The following is a 25,844-nucleotide window of genomic DNA, read 5'->3' on the forward strand; positions in this document are numbered from 1 at the left end:
GTGGTGGTACGGGTCTGGTGGAGGGGTCCTCCACACCGACGGCGTAGAGGAAGGCAGTAGTGAGGGGTAGGACCGGAGGGGGAGGGCGTGGGGGCGGCGGCCGCCGCTACCGCCGCCTGAACCGAAGACCTCCCCACCGATTTCCCCGCCTGGCGACGTGCCGTCGCAGCTCTCCATCAGCTGCCATGAGCGAACGCCTCCGCCCCAGGTGAGAAAAGGGGATCCCTCCACCCCCTTCCCCGGAGAGGCCGAAGCCGCGGGAGGCAGGCGGGCGGACGGGCGGGAGCAGTGGAGCGGGGAGCCGGGCGGGATTGTCCCTGCGGGGTCTCCGTCCGTCCGTCCGTCCATCCTGGCGCCGGGCAGCTGGGCTCGGGAGCAGCGCGGGAGGCGTAAAGATTTGATCGTTCGCCCGATGGGGACTATTTGGGAGCCTTGCGATACCCCATTCCCTCCCCTCCTCCCCTGGGTAGGAATTCAGGTGAGCTGCGGCAGGTTAGGCCCCTGGCTTCTTTAGGGAGGACTAAATCTGACCCTGTGGTTCGATAGCGATGGATATATTTAGTTCTGTTGCTTAGGGGAGTATAGGGTTACCTCTTGTTTCCTTGATGTCAGAACGAGAAGTTGTGCTTTATATTTATACTGCAATGGGAAAAGACTTTGAGCGAGACCTAAGGAAGGACTTCGATAATGAAGTTGATCTAATGTGGTAGAAAGACAGATAACGAAGGGAGGTGGTGGAGTATTTTCCTGGGACAGCTTCAAGAAGAGAGAATCAGCTGTCTTGGGGTGAGTAGCATTTGGAATACACTGCGCCTGTGTCTAGCCTCAGTGCTTGGCTACGCTGGGTTTTTTGTTCTTCGGTTTGTGATTAAGGTAAACGGACTCAAGGAGCAAGTTGGATTTTTTTTCTTTGCCTTTTTTCTGTTACTTTTATTTCTCTTTCCTACTGCCTTTGCTGTACTACCTGTATACAGGGAGAGTTGTTAAAAGAATCAAGAATTTGTGTGTGTGTGTGTGTGTTGGGCAATGGGGATTAAGTGACTTATCCAGCGTCACACAGCTAGTAAGTGTTATGTGTCCGAGATGAGATTTGAACTCAAGTCATCATGAATCCAGTGCCAGTGCTCTATCCACTGCGCCACCTAGCTGCCCCAAGAATCAAGAATTTTAAGTGGCCACTACAGTGCAGCACAGTCTCGTGTTTATTTTGGAGGTGAGGGGTGGTGGGAAGGTGCCAAAGAATGAAACAGAAAAAGATCCAGGTGTTTTGAAATCAAGATCATTCTGTTGGTGTAGATTTTTAGAACTAAAAGAGACTTTAGAGATCGTATACCCCTACTCCCTTATTTTACAGGTGAGACAACTGCGGCCTAGAAAGGTGAAATGCCCTAAAATCACAATAGAAACCCATGATGAACTACGGTCAAAATTTCATTGAGTAGCAAGTGCTATCAAATTTGGTAGATTTGTTGGATTTGTTTTGGCTTTCATTAACTACAAAGTTAATTAACATATGCCGACACTTACTCAAATGACTGTTTCCCTCCCCACTATCAACCCTCAAAATCAGTTCCAAGAATTATAGTATTTGTTTGATCCAGCCTCCAGATAAGTGAAAACCTGAAGTCCGTATGATCAATATACATGAATGTTTGATCAGAAAGAGAAGCTAAGAGACCAAGGATTGAATTGGGGACATATAGCAACTACTTATGTAGAAAGAGAGGTCTGGGATATTATACTGTGATGCTATCATAAATAGAATCAAGCTACCTTCTGTTGTAAGTGGTGAAAGTCTATTCTGTTTCTGTGGTGCTGTTCATAAAGGGTGGCTTTATGTGTTGGTTTGCTGTTGGGGCATTTTCCTCATTTTTGAAAATTCAAACATTTGCAACGGAAAAGATACCACTCCTGCTGCTATATGGGAAATACATATTGTTGGATTCATACCTGAAACTTTTTTTTTTTTTTACCATCAAATAAATGATTTAGTCTTACCCTACAGTTACTTAGATTTCCCCTTACTCCAGTAGTTTAGTAAGTGCCAAGGGTAGCAGTTTTTCAGGCCCATGTATCAGGCAACTGAGCTTTTCCCCCACCCACTTAATGATAAGTGTCACATCCACCTCCAAGGAGTTCAAAGTATTACTGTATCGATGTGATATTCTTCACAGCACCCTTGAAAGGAAGTAAGGAAAACAGGGATGATTGTTCCATTTTTCAGCTCGATAATTGAGTCTCAGAGAGAAGACTTGGGCCCACAGAAAATTGGTAACAGAGAAACATCCGTTTCCACCAGATCAGGCAGAAATTGAGATCATTATCTGTATTAACAGTGTTTACATTGAAGAGGGAACACATAATTCAAGGAACTGAGAGATTTAGGACTCGGAGCCTCTCATTCCTTATTTTAAAATTTTTGTACACATTTCTAAAGTCAAGTATCTAGTCGGAGGCCACCCTATATGTCCAAGATTAAATAGTCTTTGAAAAGACTTCCCCCCTCCACCCCAGTCTTTGGCCTTCTGGTTATGGAAGGTGAACTTTAGATAATTTTTCATTGTAGTAAGAACAGGTTGGATCTAGAGCAAATTTAGCTTAAACTATGTAGCAAGTTTTTCCTACTATAATTTATTGTTTATCAGCAACTATTTAGAATCCCAGTAGAGATCCTTTTTCTAACAGTTGTGGCCCATACAGAGTACATACATATTCTTGTCTCTTTTGATTAAGAAATGCATGATTAAGAAGAGTCAGATCTGTATTTAAAAACTCTTATTACCAGTGAGCCTTGAAAAACATAAATGGTTTTTTTTCCCTTCAAAATAATCCAGTGAACTAACAACTATGTCATAATACGAACTGGTACAAGCAAACAGAGTTATTGTGTTAACAAGAGAAGAGTCTGACCTTTTCAGTGTTTGTCATAGTACCACTGTAAAGTGTTTTAAGGGTAAATAGTGATTGGCAGCCACACCTGGCTTAACTGCCATCACATGGAAGGGAGTAAAATTAGTTAACATGGAATTGTAATTTCAGGGATTATGAAAAGATGAACTTAATTAGGTGGATATTGATAATTTCGTTATTAACAGTTTACCCTTACAGTATTCCTGGTAGTTACTTAAAATTTTTTCAAGCTTATCTTTAATCTAATTAACACTTACAGCTTAATTTTATTCTATACTGCTTTTATACTGATACTGTTTTTGTTATCAGTGCCTAGTAGTGCTGTTATTCAAGTTTCAGAGGACATTTTACGGGCAAGATATAAAATGTTTATGTCTTCTTGTTTACCCTTGAGAAGTCTAAAGGATTGATAGTTGGCTAATTTTTTTCTCCCTGAATGATTTAATTTCAGGAAAAGGAGAAGGAATGGGAACGAAGAAGACAGTCATCTCCCCCAGACCAAACGAAGTAGCAGAAACCCTGTCTTTCAAGACTCCTGGGATACAGAGGTAATAACTGGATTAAATTTAAGGCCCCTAGTTTTTAGAAGTTACCTGAACTAAATATCCACATCGTAAAGGGCAGCCAAAAGAAATATGACAATTATTCAGAGAAATAAACTAGAGTTTCACTTTAAAATATTTGAAGTACTTCTGAGGGTTTTAAGTATCTCAAAAACCAATTTGCTTTCTACCTTTCTTTGTTGGCACATAGTAGGCACTTAAATACTAGTTTACTAATGACATATAAACGTTTAATGATTGTTTAGTATAGGACCAGATCTACTGGTGCTTCTGGGGAATTTTTCTAATTAAAAGTTTTTTTGAAAACTTAGCTGTTTTCAGAACAGCTTTAAGAGTAATAAAGAAAATCCTTCAAAATATGAAGATTCAACACATACTAGAAAAGCTTTGAATCAGTAATCTGCTGGACACATATCTAAGCCAAGCTTACTGAAAGTGGTGCTTTGTGTGTGTATATAATGATCCAGATTTCTGTGAAAAAGACTGGTCTGTTTTGAGAAATGGAAGTTTCCATTACTGTTATAATGAAAGAGAAGGGTTTGAATTTTTTATATTACAGGTAAAATCGTACGAACACAAACACAACAGCAAAAAAAAAATCTCCACATAAAGGTTTTCTAAGCCCCAGTCCATTTATTTAAAATGTATTCTGTTCAACATATTTCTAGCACAACAGTTATTGTTTTGCTCATTGTAATTGAATTTGATTTGTACATGTAAAGACTTCCTTGCTACTCAGTCCAAAAAGTAATAGATGCACTTAGAAACACTATCTAGGAACTGAGTTCCTAGAGTCTTTTAGAATTCTTGGCCTTTTTGTCCACCACCCTTCCTACTGTACCCATTCCTATTCCCTTGGTCCCCAGGACCTTACATATATCACTTTGGATAATACTAATGCTCTTATGCCGTAGTTTATATTTTCATATCCTGTGTATGTGTCATATTCCCCTTAAAGGCTTATCTAAACTTGCTGTCTCCCCTAGTGCTTAGAGTACTCACTGCTCTGCACATTTGAACTGATACTTAATACACCTGAATTTATTCATCAGAAAAGTGCCCGAGTAAATTGGATGAAATTAGAGTGATGTGATTTTTTTAGTGAAGGGGAGAAGACCAGTTACTAGGGATTAAGCCAAACTAGTAAAGATCACTTGTATTAAAAACTGGAGTAACAATAATTCAAATTCCATTCTGAAGTTCCTTTTCAATTAGGTAGGGAAACATTTGTTGGAAGTGATTTGACTGGGTTATCAGCAGGGCTTTTCTGTTTTTCAACATCATTATCAATTTTGCTTCCTCTACATGAGATGTGTTTACAGTGTATCAAAGATATAGTTTGTAGGTCTGATTGGGGACCTAATTTTTTAGAAGTTATGTTTATCATTTGTTACCTATTACATTTACTTCATTCCTTTTTTTTCCCCTTTTTGATGAGGCAGTTGGGGTTAAATGACTTGCCCAGGGTCACACACAGCTAGTAAGTGTCATGTGTCTGAGGTCAGATTTGAACTCAGGTCCTCCTGACTCCAAGGCCAGAGGTCTATCCACTGTGCCACATAGCTGCCCCTACTTCATTCTTTATTTTGGAGCTGAGCGTCAAGAGAGGTAGAACTGAACAAGAGCTGCCTTAGAGGTCAACTCTTTGATTTTTGTTTTTGTAGAATGTAAACATTTCATCACTGTGTATAATTGATATCAGGGAAGCAAAGGAGAAATTTGTTGTCCACTTTTTGGCTCACATATATAATACCCAGACACTTGATTCTCTTGTAATTGTCCTTGTCCCTATCTGTCTTGAGCCTAGACCAGGGTTTCTTCTAACATTGCTCAAGGCCAGTACAAAAATGTTCCTGGTGTGATCCATTTTTAAAACAGGACAAAGAGTGAATAGATGAAATCAATAGGTAATCCAAAAATTACGGAATGTATCTATTAGATTCCCCATCCTTCCCCAAACTTTTATAAGAGATCCTAAGCTGGGCCAAATTAACCCAGCTGCTTCTCAGATAAAAATATATTGGCCCCCAGAAAGGAACTAGAGGAGAAGAAATTGGAGAGCGGTGATCCTCCCATTATCATGGGAGAATTGAGCACCAACTAATTGAGTTGCTTCTATTGCAATTCATCTTTGTATTGATAGCATTCGAAGAAGTGATTAAGTCAGAGATGGGGAACCTGTGACCTTCAGGCCACATGTGGCCCTTTAGGTCCTCAAGCAGGGACTTGTTCTGCACAACTTGGACTGCACCCAAGGACCTAGAAGGCCACATGTGGCCTCGAGGCCAAGGGTTCCCCACCCCTGAAGTTAACACTTTGAGAGGAGGTATTTAAAGGGAAAAAAAATATTGTGCCTTTTTTCTATTTAGGTTGCTTTCACCTCATTTTCCACTTTTAGTCAGTTACGCTTTTGGTCATAAGTCAAGAGGCACAATTTTCCTATTACAATAACTTATCAGTTCCCATCATTGCCCTCCCTTGTATAGAGAAGTATAGTTAAGCAAAACAAACACATTGGTCTTGGATAACAATGTTTGCTGAGAGGAGGGTGGTATGTGTTTAACTGTAAGGCCTCTGAAGTCCAGATTGGTCATTGAACCGATCTGAATTCTGGTATTTTTCTGCTTATGTCATATTATTTAGTTAATTCTGATCTTAAGAAGTTTCTCTGAATTCTTCCTATTTACTGTTACATTTATATACCATGATTTGTTCAGGCGCTCCCCCAATTGATAGGCACCCATTTAGATTCCTGTTTTTTTGCTTCCATAAAAGTGCTGCTAAGAAACATGTTCGTACACATGGGACTTTTCCTTTTTGTCTTTTACCTCCTTGAGGTATAGGCCCAAGTGTTGGTATTTACTGCCTCATCTTTTTAAAGTGGCTAAAATGCTTTTTTTTAAAAAGCACTTTAACCTTTTAGCCTGAAGATTTATTTTTGACTGATGTGTTTGCGTAGTAGAAAGTTTAAAGATTATTATTTATCGCAGTTATTTGTCTTTAAGATGTTTTAATAATTTAGTTAATAGATGTGAATTTTAAAAAATTATTATTGGTTTAACCTCTTTGTTTCAGTATTTGGAATAGTTTCTCCATTTGCAAAAATGGTCATACTGTGTGCTTCTCAGGCTGGAAGAGTCAGTTTGTGAACTGCTTCCCTGGATTAAATGTTATGTCTGGAGAAACTTTAGCACCAACAATCCTTTTGTGTATTTTTTCTCCTGCCCCTTCTCTCTCCCCACCCCTTTCCTCCTTTCAGCAATATTCAGTATTTTCCTAGTATCCCTTATGCTCTGAAGTCTTAGGAGAGTCAAACTGGTTTGAATTGAGCAGTCCTATTAGCTTAAAGAGTGCTTTTATAGGGGGTAAATTGAGTCTTTTCGACCTGTAGTAGTGAAATTGCCTGTTATGCTTTGTTCCCAGGGACAGGGAGCAATCTATCCACATAATTGCTGCCCTAACTTTCTTTAAAGTATCTTTGAGTATGGTATGCCCTTGGCTGGCTAGGTACTAGCCTCAGTTTCTCACTGGAAAAACAGGAAGAAACTGAGGCCAAAGCTGCCTTGGGAGAACTCAGGAGTACTTTACCTTATAGCAGTTTTTTCCAAACCACTTGGCCATGCAAAGCTTTTGTACCTGAAATATATTGACAGACAGTTGTTTTTGTGTAACTTTGTCTTTCTTACAAACAAGCATTTGATTCTTGAGGACTGGTTGCACAGCTGTATATAATATGTCCAAAAATAACTCACATAAGAACAAAAGATAATTGATAAGACATATTTTAACAAGACATAAATTGATAGAACCTACAAGTGTTGATCCAAGAAATCTGGGATATGGAATATCCTCCTGGGACAAAGCAGAGTCAGGGAAATTGAGGGTGGAGGAAATTTAGGTCTATTTTCCTCAAGAAATTTGAGAGAGATATATATATATATACATACATACATACATAATTTAGAAGAAAAAATAATAGCTTCATAATTCTAATTTGAACCCCTACATAAATTATATTGTGAAGAACATCGTTTGGAAAACACTGCTTTTTAGTTTGTGCATTAGGTCCTGATGTTACTTCGAATAGCTTATTTATGGTTTTAAAAATATAAATGTTATTCAGTCTTGACTAGATTATATTTGTGCTAAACTTACACTTAATATAAGCTAAATTAGGCATAATATTAATTTTTAGCTTTCCTTTACTTTGACAAGGGCTGCTATCTATAGTATATATTATTTTAGAAAAATTAGAAATTTCCTTCTGGAATTACATATGATCGTATGGAAATTACATACAATCGTGTGATCGTAGGGAAAGAAGTTACTTGTTTTCTCTAGTGGATAACCATCCTGTTTCTTAAATAGTATATTCGGTCTGGAAAACATAGTAGGTGCTATATAATGTTATATAAATCCATGCACAACATGAATTTTTTTTTTATCCCCCACTGGTGACACAGTGCTTTCTTTTATAGCCAGATAGTAATAACTGACATTGATATAGTACTTTAAAGTTTCCCAAACACTTGATATTATTTCATTTGAATCTTACAATCCTGTGAGGTATGATAGGTGTTAGGATCCCGTCTAACTTGTATTTTACAAATGAGGAAACCAAGGCTTATGGGAGTGAATTGTCCATGGTTATTTAGCTAATAAATACTGGAGGTGAGATGTGAACATAAATCTTTTTGACTTCAATTCCACCACTCCGTGTACCTCACACACTGCTCTTGGGTAGAAATCAGCTTATGTGATGATGAGTCTCACTTTTTTGAGAGCTTTAATGAGGAATTCTGGCATCTAAGATGTAGATAAAGGCCATGTGAGTTGAGGAAATGAGACAGGAATTGGGTAGAGAAGTCTATTAATCAAATAAGAGAAGGAGGAATCAAAAATTGAAGAGGAGGAGGAACGTCCAGAGAATGACAACAAGGATCTCAAGACAGCCTGGAGTGAACTGTAAAAGAAAATAGATTATTGCTCCAATGGTGGTCGCGATGAAAAGAGTTTGAAGCTGGCAGTGTAGAGCAAGGAGTATGGCCAGCTCCTCCTGGCTCTGGGTGTCAGAGAGAGAGAGAGAGAGAGTGTATGTAAGAGATCTGCAGTCTTCAGGAGAAAGGTTTCAGCCAACTCCAGAAGATGGACCGAATGAAAAAAAGGGACCACAGGATCATAATGCTTTACCTGGACAGGGCCTTGAAAATCATTTCGTCTAATCCCTTCATTTTTATAGGTAAGGAAACCTTGGCATAGAGAGGTGAAGTGATGACTTGCATAAGGTGTTAACATAGGTTATGAGTGGCAGAACTAGAGGAAGGACTCAGGTATTCTTGACTCTAAATCCAGCAGTCTCACCACAAAAACAAAGAAGTTTTCAAGGGGCACAGTAGAAAGGCAAAGAAAAGGAAAGGACAGTGATTTGGAGAGAAATAGGGCTGATGGGTGTCTTTAGATGATTCTGCACTGATCTTGGCTGTTCTGAGGCCCCGGGCTAGGCAGCCTGTGTGGGGTATGGAGTGATATGATCTGCCTTGTGAAAAAGCACTCCCAGAGGAAGCCTAAAGTGGTCATGGAACTTGGAAAGAGGGCAGCTCAGCACTGGGCAAAAGAAGAAATGGAGAGCTAGTCACTTGACTGGGGCTAAGAGGGAATGGGATGAAGGGCAGGGAGGAATTGTGTCTCCTGGGATGGTGGCCCCATTTACCTCATGATTGTTGCGACTTTTTCTTCACCAGTACTCTGGGTCAGGGCTTCTTAAACTTTTTCACTCTCAGCCCTTTCCACACTTCTTAAACTGAGTTGTGGCCCCATATGGGTTTAAATTTAAGAAGCACTGCCTCGGTGCTAACGCCAAAGCTTAAATGCTTGTTTTATTTATACCTTTCTTCATTTTAAACCAGGAATGTTCTTTCTTTATTCTGCTTTTAATCAATCTATGAAATATCTGAATCTTCTTATGGAATCTTACTCTTTGATACAAAGTGACACTTAAAAGATTTCTGCCTAAAAAAGGTATGAGCTATGCCTGTGGCATGCCACATTGTAACCTGAATGTCTGTTTCTTCATCATCCCTGACTTGCTGAGATCTTTAATTTTGACTTAAAAGATCACATTATGCAAACAACCTGGGAGGGAAAATGAGAGGGAAATAAGAACAGAAGGGACTTACCTCTAGCTACTGCCTTGTCCCTCCCTTTCTCGGTAAGGGAAAAAACCATTGATGTCACAATCTCAACATTCTAAGGACATTCTCACTGTAAAAAGTAGAGGAAGAGTAAACAGAGACCTAGGAACAGCATCATTCCATTCCAATATTTCACTGTGTGTTGGATTTGGTTTTTCAAACAGTTAGAGTTTTAGCTAAAGACTATAACATTAATAAGAATAAAAATCAGGTATTTTAAAGCTTCTGATGACACCAGCCATTTCTCATAACTAGCAATGAATTTGAGAACAAGAACAATCTAGAAAACTGATAAAACCAGCAGGAGTTTTAGGTTGGCTTGGTTTGTCTTTTCAGTTTTGAACTTTCTAAAGTTTTTTAATCCCTATAAACAAGTAAGAACCAGATTATAAGAAGAGACTAATTTTTTAAAAATTGAAGCTATATTTTCAAAGGTGTTCTAATTTCATTAATTTTTAAAGTTCAAACTTTGGTTATGGTTTAAGTACTTGGAATGTTAGTAATATATATTATGTCTACTCAATACATTAAACTATATAAAGATTTATTTTTAATTTTTTAATAATTTAAATTTAGTTTTCATTTGATGCCTTTGTTTTTATCTTATACTCATTTCTAAATATATTACTTCTTCCCACCACCCCCCCTTAAATTTTTATTTGTAAACGGAGATTGAGAAAGAAAAACAATTCAGTAAAACCAACCAAAATACTGACTGTATTTGACAGTGTGTGGTATTACACATCTATAATCCTCCACCTCTTCAGTGAAGGGAAAGAAGTTCCACTTTTTCAGCTCTGCTCTGGGGCCAAGCTTGGGTCATTTATTACATGGGATTTCATTTTACCTTTTTGTTTTGTTTTCATATATCATTTTCCTGGTTTAAAAGAATTCTTATGTTTCTCAGACTTGTTCACATTTCTTATTTCCTATGGTGTACCAATTCCATTATATTCATGTACCGTAATGTGTTTAGCCATGCCTCAACCAGTTGAGACTTACTTTGTAGTTTTTTTTACTACCACTAAAAGTGCTACAGTGAATATTTTGCTTCCAAGACTTTTAATGTTGCAACTGATTGTCACATGCTTGGTGTTTTTAAAGGGTGAAGATGTTGCCAACATATTTGTGCAGTTGAGAATCCCAGTTCTGAAATTGTTTCCCTCTCTGCCCAGCCAGTTTGGGGAGATGAGATGGTCATAGAGATAATAGAATTTGAGAGTTGAAAAGCAGCATAGAGATCAAGTATTCCAAACCATTTATTTAATAGATAAAGAAACTAAGACCCAAGTATGTTCAGTTATTTTCCCGGAGGAAAACAGTATCCCCATAAGCCATTAGTTTACAGCTTTTAATTTTATACTATAGCTAAATGGGGGAAAAGTTTTGATCAACTTAAGTAAGGATTGATTTCATGTGGCACATATTATAGTATATTTGATCTGCAATCTTGCTATCTTCTGTTTTTACTTCCCTTTTATTTTCAAATACGTATGCCCCACCGCTGCCCATAGAGCTGCTATCCCTTATAAGAAAGGGGGAATAGACTTCAGCAAAACTAATGAACGCATCAGCCAAGTCTAACAGTATATGCATTATTGCACACTCATTTCTTTTCTTTGAGGCCAAGCTTGATTTTTATAGTCACAGCATTCAGGTTGGGGTTTTTGGGGGGGGGGGGGTTGGTTGCTATTCTTACCATTTTTTCATTGTTGTAGTCATTGTGTATGTTTAGTAGTTTGGATTAATTTACTTTGCATCAGTAAAATCAATCACCAATGAATTTATTGAATGCTAAATCCACTGCCGTTTGGCATTTTAGATACAAAGATAAAAATGAAAAGCTCTACTTACATTGTATTGGTGAAAACAACATGCACATATATAGTTAATGCAAAATACAAGGAAGTTTGGGGGAAGGGGTTGCCCTAGCAGCTTGTCTGTATCAGGAAAGGTAGCGCTTGAATTGAGTATTGGAGGAAATAAGGGAATCTAAGAAGTCGAGGTAAGGGAGAAGTTCATTTGAAATAAGGAAGGCACAACCAGGGCAAAAGCCAGAGATGGGAAATTAAGTACATAAGAAAAGCCAGTTTGGCTGGACATAACATGCTTGGAGGGGAGTAATGTGTAAATAAACCTGAAAAGGTAAGTTGAGGCCAGGTTTTGGAGGGCTTTACATGTCAAACAGAGGAGTATCTGTTTGTTCCCAGAGGTAATAAGGAGCCACTGGAGTGCAGATAGGAGGTGTGACATTATCAGACCTGCACTTTGACAGCCTTGTAGAGGATGAGTTGGAGTGGAAAGAAACTGGATATAGGGAGATCAACTAGGGAGCTATTTCAATAGTTTAGGTAACAGGTGATAAAGTTATCACTATAGGTAGTGGCTGTGATAAGCAGAGAGAAAGGGATCATTGAGGGATATTGAAGAACTAGAAACAAAACTTGACATGATTGTATATAAGTAGTAAAGGAGTGAGGAGTTGAAGATGATGCCAAAGGTTGTGGAACTGAATGTCTGGAAGGATGGTGTTGATAGAAATAGGGAATATGGAAGGAAATATAAGTTTTTTGGACAGGTTGAGTTTCAAATGCCTGTGAGACACACATTTTAGAATATCCAATGTGCACTTGGTGGTTCAGATGGGATTAGAGCTTGGGAAAGAAACTCTGGCTGGATATAGAAATCTGGGAGTCAGTTGTACAGTGATAATAATTAAACCCATGAAAGTTGATAAAGTCACCAAGTGAGAGTATATATAGAGAAAGGGGCATATAACTGAGCCATGGACATACCCATAGCGGATGTAATTGTAAATGATCATCTATCAAAGGAAGTGGTTGGTCAGTAGTATTTAAGTGCCTACTATGTACTGGGCACTGAGGATATAAAGAAAGGCAAAAGACAATCCATCTTTGATGAATTCACGGTCTAATGGGGGAAACAACAAAGAAACAAATATGTACAAACAAGGCAAGGTAGCAAGACAATCGAGAATACAATGTCAAGGAAGCCTAGAGACAAGATTGTCTAGGAGGAGAGAAGGGCCAGCAGTGTCAGATATTGAAGAGAAGCCAAAAAGAACGGGGATTGAGGAAAACCATTAGATTTGTCAATTAAGATATTATTGGCAAAATTAGCAAAAGAGAATGACTTGTTGGAGGGGATGCAGGAAAACAAGAACATTAATACACTGTTGGTGGAGTTGTGAATTGGTCCAGCCATTCTGGAAAGTAATTTGCAACTATGCTCAAAAAGTCACAATGGCTTTTTTTGTAGTGGCACAGAACTGGAAATTGGGGGGGAGGTACCCATTAATTGGGGAATGGCTGAAAAAATTATAGTATGTGGGTATAAAGGAATACTACTTTGTGGTAAGAAATGAAAGGGGTGGTTTCAGAAAAACCAGGAAAGACATGTCTGAATTGATGCAAAGTGAGCATGACCAGAACAGTTTATACATTAACATAGTTGTCTAGCCTTGCTTTAATAAACCTCCTGTCAAAGTTGGTTGAAATCGGTTGCTTCACTTACTCAAATTCCTGTAGTTAAATTAGAACTGAGTTCATATTATTATGACATCAGGTGCAGCATGTGTCCTAAGGTTGAGGAACTATTTTCCCTCCAATTGAAAGCTCCATGAATAAAAATCACCTTAATTTTTTTTTTAAGGAAAAAAAGTAAAGTATTCCACTTTAAAAATAGTAATATGGGACCAAAAAAAAAAGCTTTAGTAAATACAAATATTGTAAAGACAAAAAACTTTGATCAATGCACTGACCAACAATTCCAGAGAACTGTTAAAATTTGCTGCCCACCTCCTGATAGAAGTGATAGACTCAGCAGGTAGAATGGGACACGTATTTCATTTGAATGTGGCCAGTATGGGAATTTGTTTTGTTTGACTATGCATATTTATTACAAACAAATGTTATGTTTTTGTTTTGCAAGCAAAAGGGTATATGTGAGGAGAAAAAGAGATAATTGTTACCTTTATTAAAGTGAGAGCAATTTCGGTTAGGGGTCATAAGGTTGGAGGCTGGATTGCAAGAGGTTGAGAAGTTGTCATGAGGAGAGAAAATGGGAAGACTGAATGTAGACAACCTTTCCTTGAAGTTTGGCTGTGAAAGGGAAAAAGATGGAGGACAGTAGATCAAGGGGACAATAGGGTTTGTTCAGGCTTCTTTTTCAGGTTTGTAGGGAGCAGAGAAATAAAAAGACAATGAAGATGAGAGAGAGGAAAGGGACGATTGTGGGGGTAATCTGCTGGAAGAAAAGATGAGGTCATGGCTATATGTTGAGCATCCTCAGACACTTTTCATCAAGAGTATGCAGTAAAGGAGGACAAAGTAGAGGATGATGTCTAGAGGTTGTGAGATGTAAAGGGAATGGACCTCATAATGAAATGGCCTTGGTTTTCTCAGGAAAGTATGAGGTGAGAATATGGGGTAGGACCAGTATGAGAGGCTTGAGAGAAAAAGAGAAGACTTGGAAACACACTGGCTGTAGAGAGTCCGTTAAGGGAGGGGTCAAAGCTTTGCCCTGTTAAGATGAGATAATAAGCCCAGTCAACATGGTTGCCCAGTTTGCTCTTGCTCTATCCAGCAGCACATGAGTTAAAGAGGCAGATGGTAAAAGTAATCCATAGTTGGGGTTTGGTATAGATTAAGCTGCAAAATGTCAAAGGAGCAAGGAATTTGACAAGAAGTGGAGAGAGAAATGAAGTGATAGGATATTGTGAACAAGATAAAGAAATTTCAGGGTTTTTTTTTTATCACGAAAGTGAAACACTTGTGAGTCAATTGCATGATCAAAGGTGTGAGCACTCCTGTGTGTAGCTGAGGTAAAGTGGAGTTGTAGGCCATGAGAGTTGAGTAGTTTGAGGAACTGGAAAATTAGGATGTTTGAGAGAACATCAACATGTTTTGACATAAGTTCATGTAAGGCTAACTATCTGTATTCTTCATAGTCACTTATTAATAGTGTAGTAATGTTCCATTACATTCACACGCCACAGTTGACGTTCCCCAATCTGTGGCATTTTATTTTGTTTCTAGCTGAATTGTAACATTAATGACACAGTGTCTAGTAATTCAAGCTTCACCTTTTAAACTACTAAAAATTTGGGAAATGCTGGGAGGGGCTTTGTCAAATTCCCTCTTTAGTAGTAAACAGAATTTGTGGGGTCCAAGTTTGCTTTAAGCCCTTTCACCTAATCCGATTGCTGCAGTTATCTTAGTATTTATTGAATTCACATTATTATGATATCAAAGATATAGCATGTGTAACTAGGATTGGGAAAAATTTTCCCTCCAAATGAAGACCACATAAAATTCACTTAATAATTTAGAGAAAAAGAAAATATCCCACTTTTTAAATTAATAATAAGAAACCAAAAAATCTTTAGTACGTAGAACAACATTTTAAAAAATATTCAATTATTTGTTATAACCAAATAAAGGGAGAAAGACTAAGGAATAAAGGATAAAGGAGAGCCAGAAATGAACTAAAATTTCCATATTAAAGTACCAATCAAGAATTAAAGCTTGTGCTCCAAAAACTACTGAATGAAGGATTCACTATTTGACAAAAACTGTTAAGAAAACAAAAAAAAACCATTCTGGCAGAAATTAGGTATAGCACGTTTCACATCCTATACCAAGATCAGCTTCAAATAAGTACATGAATTTATGCAGCTGGGTGGTACAGCAGATAGAGTGCTTGGCATGAGGTCAGAAGACCTGAGTTCAAATGTGGCCTCAGACATTTACTAGCTGTATGACCCTCAGCAGATCAGCCCTCATCTGTGAAATGACCTGGAGAAGAAATGGCAAAACCACTCCAGTGTCTCTAGCAAAGAAAACCTCAGATGGGTTATGAAGAATCAGACATGACTGAACAGCAGCAGATATGTGAATTACATAGAAAAAGTCACGGAAAATAGGAACAAGGAGGAAAATTATTTTCCAGAACTATAGCTAGAGGAAGAAGAGTTGATCAAACAAGGGATAGAGGATCATTAGAGATACAATGGAATTTTAAATTCCTTTATCTTGTTCACAATATGCCATCACTTCATTTCTCTCTCCATCTCTTGTCAAATTCTTTGCTCCTTTGACATTTTGCAGCTCAACTTTGATTAGATAAATTGTTTAAAGCAAAACCAATGTAGTTAAAATTAGAAGAGAAACAGCTAACGGGGGGGGGGGGACGACACCTCTGTAGCAAGTTTCTCTGAAAGGTTTCATGATGAAGATAAAGTTATATATCAGATAAATATGTCTGATTCAAATATATGATTAAGAACTGTTTCCCAATAGATAGTCAAAAATTCTGAACAGGCAGTTTTCAAAGCAAAGAAACCCAAATTTTTTCGTATGAAACAACTATCTATTTCACTAATAATTTGACAAATGAAATTAATGTAACTTTAGGGCTTTACCTTACACCTATCATATTGACACAGATGATAAAAAAGGAAAAGAACAATTGTTGACTGCAGAAAATAAGTACATTAATCAGTGAGGTGACCAGTCACAGTTCCAGTGGACTATTGGAGCATCTATGTGTACATCTCCCTGCAGAAGGGGATGTGGACTCCAGTTATAGAATGAGACATATTTTTGGATATAGGCAACATGGGAATTTATTTTACTTGACTGAGCCTATTTGTTAAGAAAGTTTTGGATGATTTTGTTTTGTTTTCTTCAGTTGGAGGGGAAGGAGGAAAAAAAAACAAATGCTTGCTAATTGATTTTTCTGAGTCATTACTGCACTGCTTGTGGTGCTGGTCCAGTAGTTCTGTGCCCCAAAAGTTGCAAATTGGGTTTACCCATTGACTCAGGTTTACCATTACTAGTTCTGTATCCCCAAAGAAACAAAAGGAAAAGGACCTATATGTACAAGCTCCTTTTTTTTTTTTCTTTTTGGCAAGGCAGTCGGATAAGGCAATTTAATCCAAAGCTTAAAAAAAATCAAGTATAATTCTTGGATTTATAGGTGTAATTTGTAAGGTAATTGCCCAGGGTCACACAGCTAGTAAGTGTCAAGTGTCTGGGGCCAGATTTGAACTCAGGTCCTCCTGACTCCAAGGCCGGCTCTCTATCCAGTGCACCACCTAGCTGCCCCACAAGCTCCTTTTTGTAGTGGGGGGAAAAAACCCTGAAAACTAAGATTCATTCCCCATCAATTGGGGAATTGAATAACTGAACAAATCATACTACTTGTACTATAAGGAATGATGAATAGGATAGTTTTGGAGAAACCTGAAAATTTCTATGATCTGGTAAGGAGCAAAATGAGCAGAAACAGGAAAACAGTTCCACTAAGACTGTAAAGACAGCTTTGAAAGACTTTTTAAAATGCTGATCAGTGAAAAAGACCTACCATCACTCCACAGCATCGATGATGAATGAAGCATGTTACCCATCTCCAAACACATGATAGACTCAAGATGCAAGCAAGACAGATATTTTGGGGCGTGGCCAATGTAGGAATTTGTTTTACTGTGCTATTTTGTTAGATGTCTTCCAGTTTTTTCTTTTTCCTTTCCTTTTTTTGTTGGAGATGGGAAGGCTGTCTACTATCCCCCTCCAAAAAGAGAAAGAGAATAGAACCAAAACAAGACCAAAAGGAATCACAGACAACAAGCAGGACAGATTTGAAGTTACGTGATTATACTTTATCTACATGATAAAGATCCACAGGTTTCATGTCCAGTATTCTTCTATGGAAATGTTCATTTTTTGGTTTTTAAATTCATAATTTTAAAAATTAATCCAAAGCTTAAAAAAAAGGTATAATTCTTGGATTTATAGGTGTAATTTGAATTTCCCTTAATGCTAGAAAAGGTCTCCTTTTTGTTTTTTAATCCTTCCCTACCACTGCCTCCTCCTTGAGAGCAGGGACTGTGGTGGTTTAATAAAATGCTTGTTGATTTGACTTAACATTCTCCCTTTCCCCCCTTCCTTGTCCCCCCTCCCAGTCTCCTTATAGAATAATTAGCGTCACTTTCCCCCACTCCCCCAAGAAAAGGAATCCACAATATGCGCAGTCCAGTACATTTATATACCATAATTTGTTGGGCTAATAGGTGGACTCCTCCTCAGTTTCCAGTTTAGGGCTACTATGAAAAGTTATTATAAATATTTTTGTATATATGAGTGCTTGTCTTCTTCCTTTCATCTTTTTGGGATGTAGGCATCATAGTGGTATAGTTGAGTTAAAGGAGTATGTATGCATAATTTAGTGCCTTTTTCCAAATTGCTCTCCAAAAAGGCTATACCAATTTAACTTGTAAAAAATACTAATATACCAACAGTGCATTAGTGTGCTGTTTTTTATGCAGCTTCTCCAGCATGTCATTTTCCTCATTGGTCACCTTTGCCAATCTGATAGGTATAAGATGTAATTTCAAGAATCATTTTAATTTGCATTTCTCTAATTATTGATGATTTGGAGCATTTTACTACCTATTCATGTCTTTTGACTATTTATTAGGAAATGGCTTTTAGCCTTATGAATTTGAATGAATTACTTACATATCCTGATTGAGACCTTTATCAGAGAAACTTGCTGTAAAGATTTTTTTCCCCAGTTGCCAAACTCTTTCCACAGTTACCTGTTTTTATTAAAAGGGTCTCTTTTTTTTTTAAAGGGTCTCCTTTCTAACTGATAATAATGAAGTCCTATTCTGTAAACTTGAGGATATAAATTATGATCTCACATTTCAGTAGTTTGCATTTTTCTTCATATCTGTTGCTCACATGTTATTTGCAAAGGATTCTTTTTCGCAGTTCAGCCTCTAAGATTCTCTATTGTTTTACCATAAAGGTATCATGAAAATAACTTGTCAGGTGTTGATGGACATTAAACTTTAATCACAGTTTCAGGGTGGTAAAGACAAACTTTGGAGCAGCCAGTCTTTGTATAAACATTTGTTTCTGGCAGGAACGCATGAAATGAGTTACGAAATTTGTATGTTGATCGGAATATTATTTTGTGGACATCTACCTAGAATCACTTTGCTCTTGAAGTTTAGGGGATTTGTGTGCTATACTTTATGACTTTTAGAAGAAATCATGTGTGCTACCACAAGACTAAAAGTAAGAAAACGGCTTGTGACCTGTTAATCAGGTAGTGGTGAGTATATTTTTGAGATTCTCAATATGATTGCTTTGGTCTCTTAAATAATATTAATACACAGTTACATAGAAATCACCCTTTCTCTTTGGAAGAAGGAGTAAACTTCCCATGAGAACAAAGTATAGAGTGAAAAACTTTTACATGACCTAATGGTTTTTAGATTGTGATAGAAATTTAGGAACTTATTGCTGGTTAGCTCTTGAAATTCCTTTCTTCCAGACCCAGCAATACTAATATTAGGTCTGTTTCCCTAGGTGATCAGGAAAAAAGGAAAAGAACCTGTATGTTCTAAAATATATCAGCTCTCTTTGTGGTGGCAAAGAACTGGAAATTGAAGGGATGCCCATCAGTTGGGGTATGGCTAAACAAGTTGTGGTATATGATTGTGATGGAATACTACTGTGCTATAAGAAATGATGAGCTGATTGATTTTAGAAAAACATGAAAAGATTTGCGTGAAATAGTGAAGATTGGGATGTGCAGAATCTATAGTAACAGCAATATTGTTCAAAGAATAACTGAGCCACTAAGTTATTGAGTATTATAAATACTCAAATCAACTACAAAGGACTATGAAAGAAGATGCTATTCACCTCCAGAGAAAAAACTGATAAATAGAAGTGTATATACATATATATACACATGGTTACATATATAGACATATATGTGTCAAATGATGGCCTCTAATGTGGATTGGGATGGGGGGGAGACAGCTCAGAACATAAAATGTAACAAAAAAAGTTAATTAAAAGAAGATTTTAAATCTCTTCCTTCCCTTTAGACCGTTAGAATTCAGTTTCATGCTTTAGGAGATCTGTTCAGCAAACCTTGAGGCCTAGTCAAGTACTGTGTTGGGTGCTTGGGATACAGAGATGAAAAGAGTGACTCCTTCCTCAAGGAGCTGACTTTCTAAGGGGGGAGGGGGTGATTAATATATAGACACGTAAGTAAATACAAGGTAATTTGAAGACTGAGAGAACTAACAACTTGGAGACATCGGGAAGAACATCATAAATGATGGAAGGAGGCGCCTGTAGGTAAGTAAGTATCCCGACATGGATTACTGAGTTCAGAAATGGCTAGTTGGCCAGTTTGCCTGGAACATAGAACACATGATGCGTAAGTCTGCCATGTTCTCTCTATTGTTCTCCCGTCTCCCCCTGATGAAATGTACTCCGTTGGTAGCTCTAAGTATTGAGGTGACCTTGATAGCTTTTACACAACAGGTATATCATCAGAACTGAGAAATAAAGTAAAACTGATTTTTCAGTATCTTCACTTAGACTTGTCCCTTCCCTCTGGTCATTGAAGTGTTCCTGATCTTCATTTAAAGATTCATGTCTGCCTCTGTCCTTGAATTCCTGTGTCTAGGACCTTCCTTCAACAGTCATCTTTTCTCTCTCCTTTACTTCTGCCTCAGTACTGGCTCTTCTCCACATACCTACAATAACCATCAACCACCTTGAATGAACAAGAAAAAACTTTATCGATCTGTTTACCCCAGCCACTTACTGTCCCAAATCTTTTCCCTTTCACTGCTAAATTTTTTAAAAGTTGTCCACATCCCAGTACTTTCATATATTCCCTGACTTACTCTCTATCCATTGTCATCTATCTTCTGCCTTCACTAATCCACAGAAGCTATTTTCTACCATTATGTAGTTGTAAAATCCATAGCCTTTTTTCAGTCTTCATACCCTTTGACGCTATTGATTATCTTTTGATTGCAGAGACACTACTCTTTTCTAGTTCTCCTACCTCTGTCTCTGCTTCTGTTTCTCTTTTTCCCTTAATATATGTAGTTGTTTTTTTTTTTTTTTTCTGAATGTCTGTCTTTGGTCCTCTCAATTCCCTCATGCTCTTGGAACCTCCAACAGAGGAGCTTTTATAAAATATCTTGCCTGTAATTGTTATGTAATCTCAGTCACTCAGTCACTGCTTCCCTGCAAATCACTCTTAAGCCTCATATGTCTTGTCCTGACCTCTCTGACCTTCAGATCTACATTCCCAATTGCAAGGTCATTTGTCAGCACCTCACACTCGGAGTGTGAAATGGAAAAAGTACTAGATGTGAGATCAGAAGACCTTGGGCAAGTCATTCAACTCTGAGTCTGTTTCTCCATCTATAAAATGAAGAGATTTTTAGAATCCCTGGCCTACTTCAAAGGTCACTTCAAGTAGCTATGAATCCTTTCCCAACTATTAGTGTCTCCCCAATTAACTCGTATTTACTTTTATGTATTTTGGATCTATTTATATGTGTGCATAGTGTTTTCCCTGGTAGAATGTAAGCTCCTTGGGGAAAAGGGAATATTTTATATTTTCATTTGTATTCCCAATGCTATTAATAAGCGTTTGCTGATTGCACAGACTAGGTGACCTCTTAAGTTCATTTCATCTCTAAATGTGTGATCTTAGATCCTGCACAGAGTTTGTTTTCCCTTAAACTTTTCATTCATTCATTAATTTCAGTCAGTAGCTCCTTTCTCGTACTTAACCATTTTGTTCTGTGACAGACACTACCGTTCTGCCTAATTCTGTTCTGTTTGAACCTTTGGGGGTGAGGAGTGGAATAATCTTTTTAGTCTTCATTCCCTGTCATGGCTGATTATTTAATAATTAATATTTAATCATTTATATAAGTGCTTGATCTCTTTTGATTGTCCCAACATTGAGGTATAGGTATTATTATCCCTTATAGATGAGGAAACTGAAGCTGAGATAGGTTAAGTGACTTGCCTAGGGTCACACAGCTAGCAAGTGGCAGAATTTGAACTCAAGTCTTTCTGACTCCAGGACTGTATTCACTGCATCACCTAGCTGCCATGACATTTGCCATGTTGTGACAATTTTACCTTCTCAACATCTTTCTCACATAGTATGTCCTTTCCTTTTTGTTTCTGCAGCCATCAATATCATTACCACCTACATGGACTAGTATAACTTCCCTCCTCTGCTTTTTTCCATCCTTACTGCCAGAAAATCTTTCTCATACCTAGGTCATGTCATTCTATTAGTCATTAACTCTAAATTGCCTACAAAGTAAAATCTTGTGCCTTTCGGGTGTTTAACCTTACCTTTCAAGCCTTATCTCATTCATTGACTTGTACTCTGTGCTCCAAGCAAACTGGGTGGATACTCTCTGTTCTTCTGTTCTTTCCACCTCCATACACTTGTTCAGGATATTCTCTTTGTCCAGAATGTTTAGCTTCCCTTACCTTCTACTTACTTATTATTTCTACTTATTCTTTAAAATCCAATTCATGTGGTATTGCCTTTATTCACTAAGCCTTTCTTGCATGTGTTTTCATTAAATGTCACTTGCTTTTGCCCTTTAATGCACATGTTGCCTCATACTGTGTTTTATAGTTGGATTTGTCTTATAAACTGCATGATAGTGACCCATTTTCCATAGCATGGCACTTTGCATATTGTGGATCCTTAATAAATAAATGTTTGTTGATTTGTATCAATTTGGGGTTAAAGACAATTCTGAATTAGTAAAAATTCAGAACTATATTGCACATTCCACGTAAATCTTAATTGGTTCCAGGAAAATAGAAGATAGATGAAGTAACATTATGCTTAGTTCCTCCACAGGAACAGTGTTACAAATGGTTGGTTGAATTTGGCTTTAATGTATAATATAATTTAATAGTGAAACAGCATTTCTTGGACAACTATGGGGGTAGGATATGCTTGTATAGGATATTTTTAAAGGAATGACAAAAGGTTTCCTAGGATTCATAGAAATCTTAGAAATAATTCTATCTAAATGTAGTTTTATTACTTTCACATAATCCCTGTAGGTGATGGTTATCAAGTAGACGATACTATACAGGCCTTTGTTTTCATAGATAAAAAATATTAATTAGATGCATTCATTTGTATATAGTGCACCTCCAAAATGCTTTTAGAAATTGAGAAGTTTGAAAGATTAAATGTTCTCCCTAATCTTATTTATGCTATTGTAATAAATGGAGTTTTTTGATAGCTTAGGGACCATGTTATATAAATACATAAATGTAAAAACTATTTAGGTGATCAAAATTAATGAGATCTTTTGTCATGGAGTATTTTCAGTGGTGCTCAAGTGTTGTATGACTTGAATTTGGGTTGAAGTTTACTTTATTCAGGGGTATTTTGTTTTTACTTACTCAAATCTTTCTTTTACAATTATGAAATAGGTTTTGCCATTTCACCAAGAATTACCAAATTTGTCATTACAATTGTAGACTTTGATATATTATAATTTAAGATGAAAGCTTGATTAGAAACTGATTATAGTTCTCACCTTAATTTTCAGACAGCACCCGTAACGAAAAACAGTAAAGAAAACAGACTAAGAGGAAACAAAGTGTTCTGTGCGGTGGGTTTCTTATCCAGTGTAGCAAACTTACTTTGTGACTACTATTCATTAACCCCAGAGGGCCTGTTCAAATGGAGTCTTTAGTAGACATAGTCTAGGATATATATATATATATTCCTGTAGTGAAAATATTGTCTTATTTTGACTTGATAATTTTTAAGTTATGTGTAAAGTCCACATGTGTATGAACTTCATTTTTACAGCTAACATTATCTTATGGTGGATAAATTCTTCAACCTGTCTTCAGATGGCTTAATAATTACTTTCTTGAGCTTAAAAAAGAACTTTATCTTCATCTTTCTGAATTTGCTTAGCTTCTTGTAGTAAAAATTGGTATAACACATGTTGAAAAGGCACAGGTGACCGGTGGAACATGAGTTTTGTTCTGTTATTAGGATGTCACTTTTCCTAATATTGTCATCCATTCTCTTACAAATGGTCATGCGTATATGTTGAACTTGACATGATTAAAAGTTATTTTTGTTTTAATTATACATCCATAGTTGACATTTCAAATTTAAATGGCAGGTAGCCATTATTTACCAACTCTTATGAAAGAGCAGCAAAACAAGGGTTTCTTTAAATATCTTCATTTCTGCCTATCTTTCAAGGAACTCAAAGGAATACAAATTGAAAGGGGGTCATAAATTTAAATTTTCATTGTGTATAAGATCATTACTAAAACTAAATATCTTAAATTTTCTTCCCTTGCTGTGTTAATGGTATTGACATATTTAAAGTTTTTGATATTGGTTTGTTAAATTTTGAATCTTAGGAATGGAATAAATGCTCCTAACCTAGTTACTTGGGGTTATTTAAGAAGTATAATAACCTAATTTTGAAATGAGTTCTGTTGGAAGACTTCTTTTTAGAGACTTAATATTGAGAATAAAATCTGATACTGAATGTCCGGATATTGTTCCATATGACAGCAGGAGGCACAGAGTCAGCTGAGTTTAGTTAAAAAGGTGAGAAGGGAGGAAGCAGGTAGCAAAATTAATGCCAAACAAGAATGCCAATTTTTTACCGACTTCTATTAAAGATTGAGCAAAATACACTTCTTGCATTATCATAGTAGTACAGTGTAGTTCACGATCAGGTAAGAACTACAAAATCGTAACAAAAGTTGCTTTTTTACTTTCACTCACTTTTTTTTTTTTGCCTCTTTCCCTTTCTTCCTTCCTTTCATTCTTCCTTTCTTTTTTTGATGGTGGTTAGAATATTACCGAATACTATAGCCTGGTCCCAATGATTGACATGTTCCCTGGAGGTCCAGAATTTCCTTCTACACAGAAGTTGTTGGAATGGGTGGTAAAAGTAGTATGTCATAAGTGTTAAGGGGAATAATATGGGTTCTTCTATATGTTCTGAGTATAAGAGAACAAGCAGAGTTAATATTATTGCCATTAACTTTCTTCTCTCTTTTCTCTTGTTTTCTAGTCTTCAAGCAGTGACAGTGGTGGTAGCAGCAGCAGCAGTAGTACCAGCAGCAGCATCAATAGCCCAGACAGGGGAAGTGTTCAAGAAAGCAGCTTAAACCAGATAATTACCGGATCCAGCCCTAATACCCCTCAGACCTTACAGGAGCAGTCTGCACTATGCCAAGGCCCTTACTTCCACATCAACCAGATTCTGAAGGAGGCACACTTTTATAGCCTACAGCACCGAGGACGACCTCCTACATGATGAACTAGCAGTTCCTTGCCTTCTGTGAAGGGACAGCACTGTGCAGATTTGATATTTCAACTTAAAAAGTTTGTTAAAAAATTGCACAAAATATGCCTGTTGACTTTTCAGTCTATATTTGAAATAACAGGTTAGCAGGCATTGTTTACTTGTGGTTTTGCTGCACTATTGCAATTTCAGAGGGGCTTTGAAGCCATTTTTATGGGATTCTTTTCAGGGTGGGTGTCATCTCAGTGAAGGTGACAGTAGGAGGAAACCACATCTGCATGTTAAGAGTCCATACTGGCTCCATTTCAAATTTGGAAACCAATTGGAGACTAACTGCTTTGTGCAAGGAGTCCTTTTAAAACATGGGGTCCTCAAATTTTAAAGATTTTTTAAAAAAATTCGGTAAACTAGTAAAGACTAGTTTGCATGAAAAACATTAGTTTTCTTTCCCAAAGTATAAAAGAGCTTGCTTCTGTCTGGGACTGAAGCTGGCTACCATACTACCTCTCAGTATGCAGATGTCCTATTGAAATTAATTTCCCCTGTTACAGGGGGAGAAAAATTAGACCACGCTTATTAGATTAGACTTTGTAAGATGGAAACACCCTCCCTACAACCTGTCTTCTCTTCCCTATGTAAAGTGTTTGCATTCCAAGGAGATTGTCTTTTAGATACTTCCTTGAACCCTAATTATTTCTATGATATCATTAATCCTCCAAAGGCTAGATTTCAAGCTTCTTAGCAAACACTGCACAGTTTTGAAAGACAAGAAGTTGTACTGTATTTGTAACTTTTGTCTCGGACACAAATGTATGTTAGCAGCTTAAATGATTTTGTGATAATTCCACCTGTTGTGTCTAGCAAGGCACAGATGACTAATGGTAAAGACTAAGCAACCTGAGCTGGTGTTTAAGGTAACAGGTACTGTAGAACTATGTGTTAGCTTAGGTTCAATTTAATATTTGAAGTACCTTCTAATAGTCACTGGGGAGC

The 25,844-nt window shown here is 37.3% G+C and overlaps 1 protein-coding gene across 2 annotated transcripts; it reads left to right on the forward strand.

The window, feature by feature from the left end:
* Positions 1-12: 12 nt before the first annotated feature.
* Positions 13-25,620, forward strand: FAM104A (family with sequence similarity 104 member A). 2 transcript variants are annotated; one of them, XM_027872904.1, is made up of 4 exons: positions 13-208; positions 3,362-3,458; positions 23,115-23,177; positions 24,618-25,620. In XM_027872904.1, the coding sequence occupies exons 1-4, from the start codon at positions 186-188 to the stop codon at positions 24,861-24,863; spliced, it is 429 nt and encodes a 142-aa protein (XP_027728705.1). In that variant the 5' UTR covers positions 13-185; the 3' UTR covers positions 24,864-25,620. The 2 variants fall into 2 exon arrangements, with proteins under 2 accessions (XP_027728705.1, XP_027728706.1); XM_027872905.1 differs by lacking the exon at positions 23,115-23,177 and having other exon boundaries at positions 23-208.
* Positions 25,621-25,844: the final 224 nt, after the last annotated feature.

Source organism: Vombatus ursinus, unplaced genomic scaffold (genome assembly GCF_900497805.2).
Source record: "Vombatus ursinus unplaced genomic scaffold, bare-nosed wombat genome assembly UNPS02014801.1, whole genome shotgun sequence".
In the NCBI taxonomy this organism is placed as follows: Eukaryota; Metazoa; Chordata; class Mammalia; order Diprotodontia; family Vombatidae; genus Vombatus; species Vombatus ursinus.

What these genes read in the sequence shown, in the direction of transcription:
- FAM104A (XM_027872904.1), top strand. Translation starts at nt 186, where the DNA reads ATGAGCGAACGCCTCCGCCCCAG. An exon ending in AAGACTCCTGGGATACAGAG is followed by an intron (nt 3,459 to 23,114) that starts GTAATAACTGGA and finishes CTTAATTTTCAG; the next exon opens with ACAGCACCCGTAACGAAAAA. An exon ending in GAAACAAAGTGTTCTGTGCG is followed by an intron (nt 23,178 to 24,617) that starts GTGGGTTTCTTA and finishes CTTGTTTTCTAG; the next exon opens with TCTTCAAGCAGTGACAGTGG.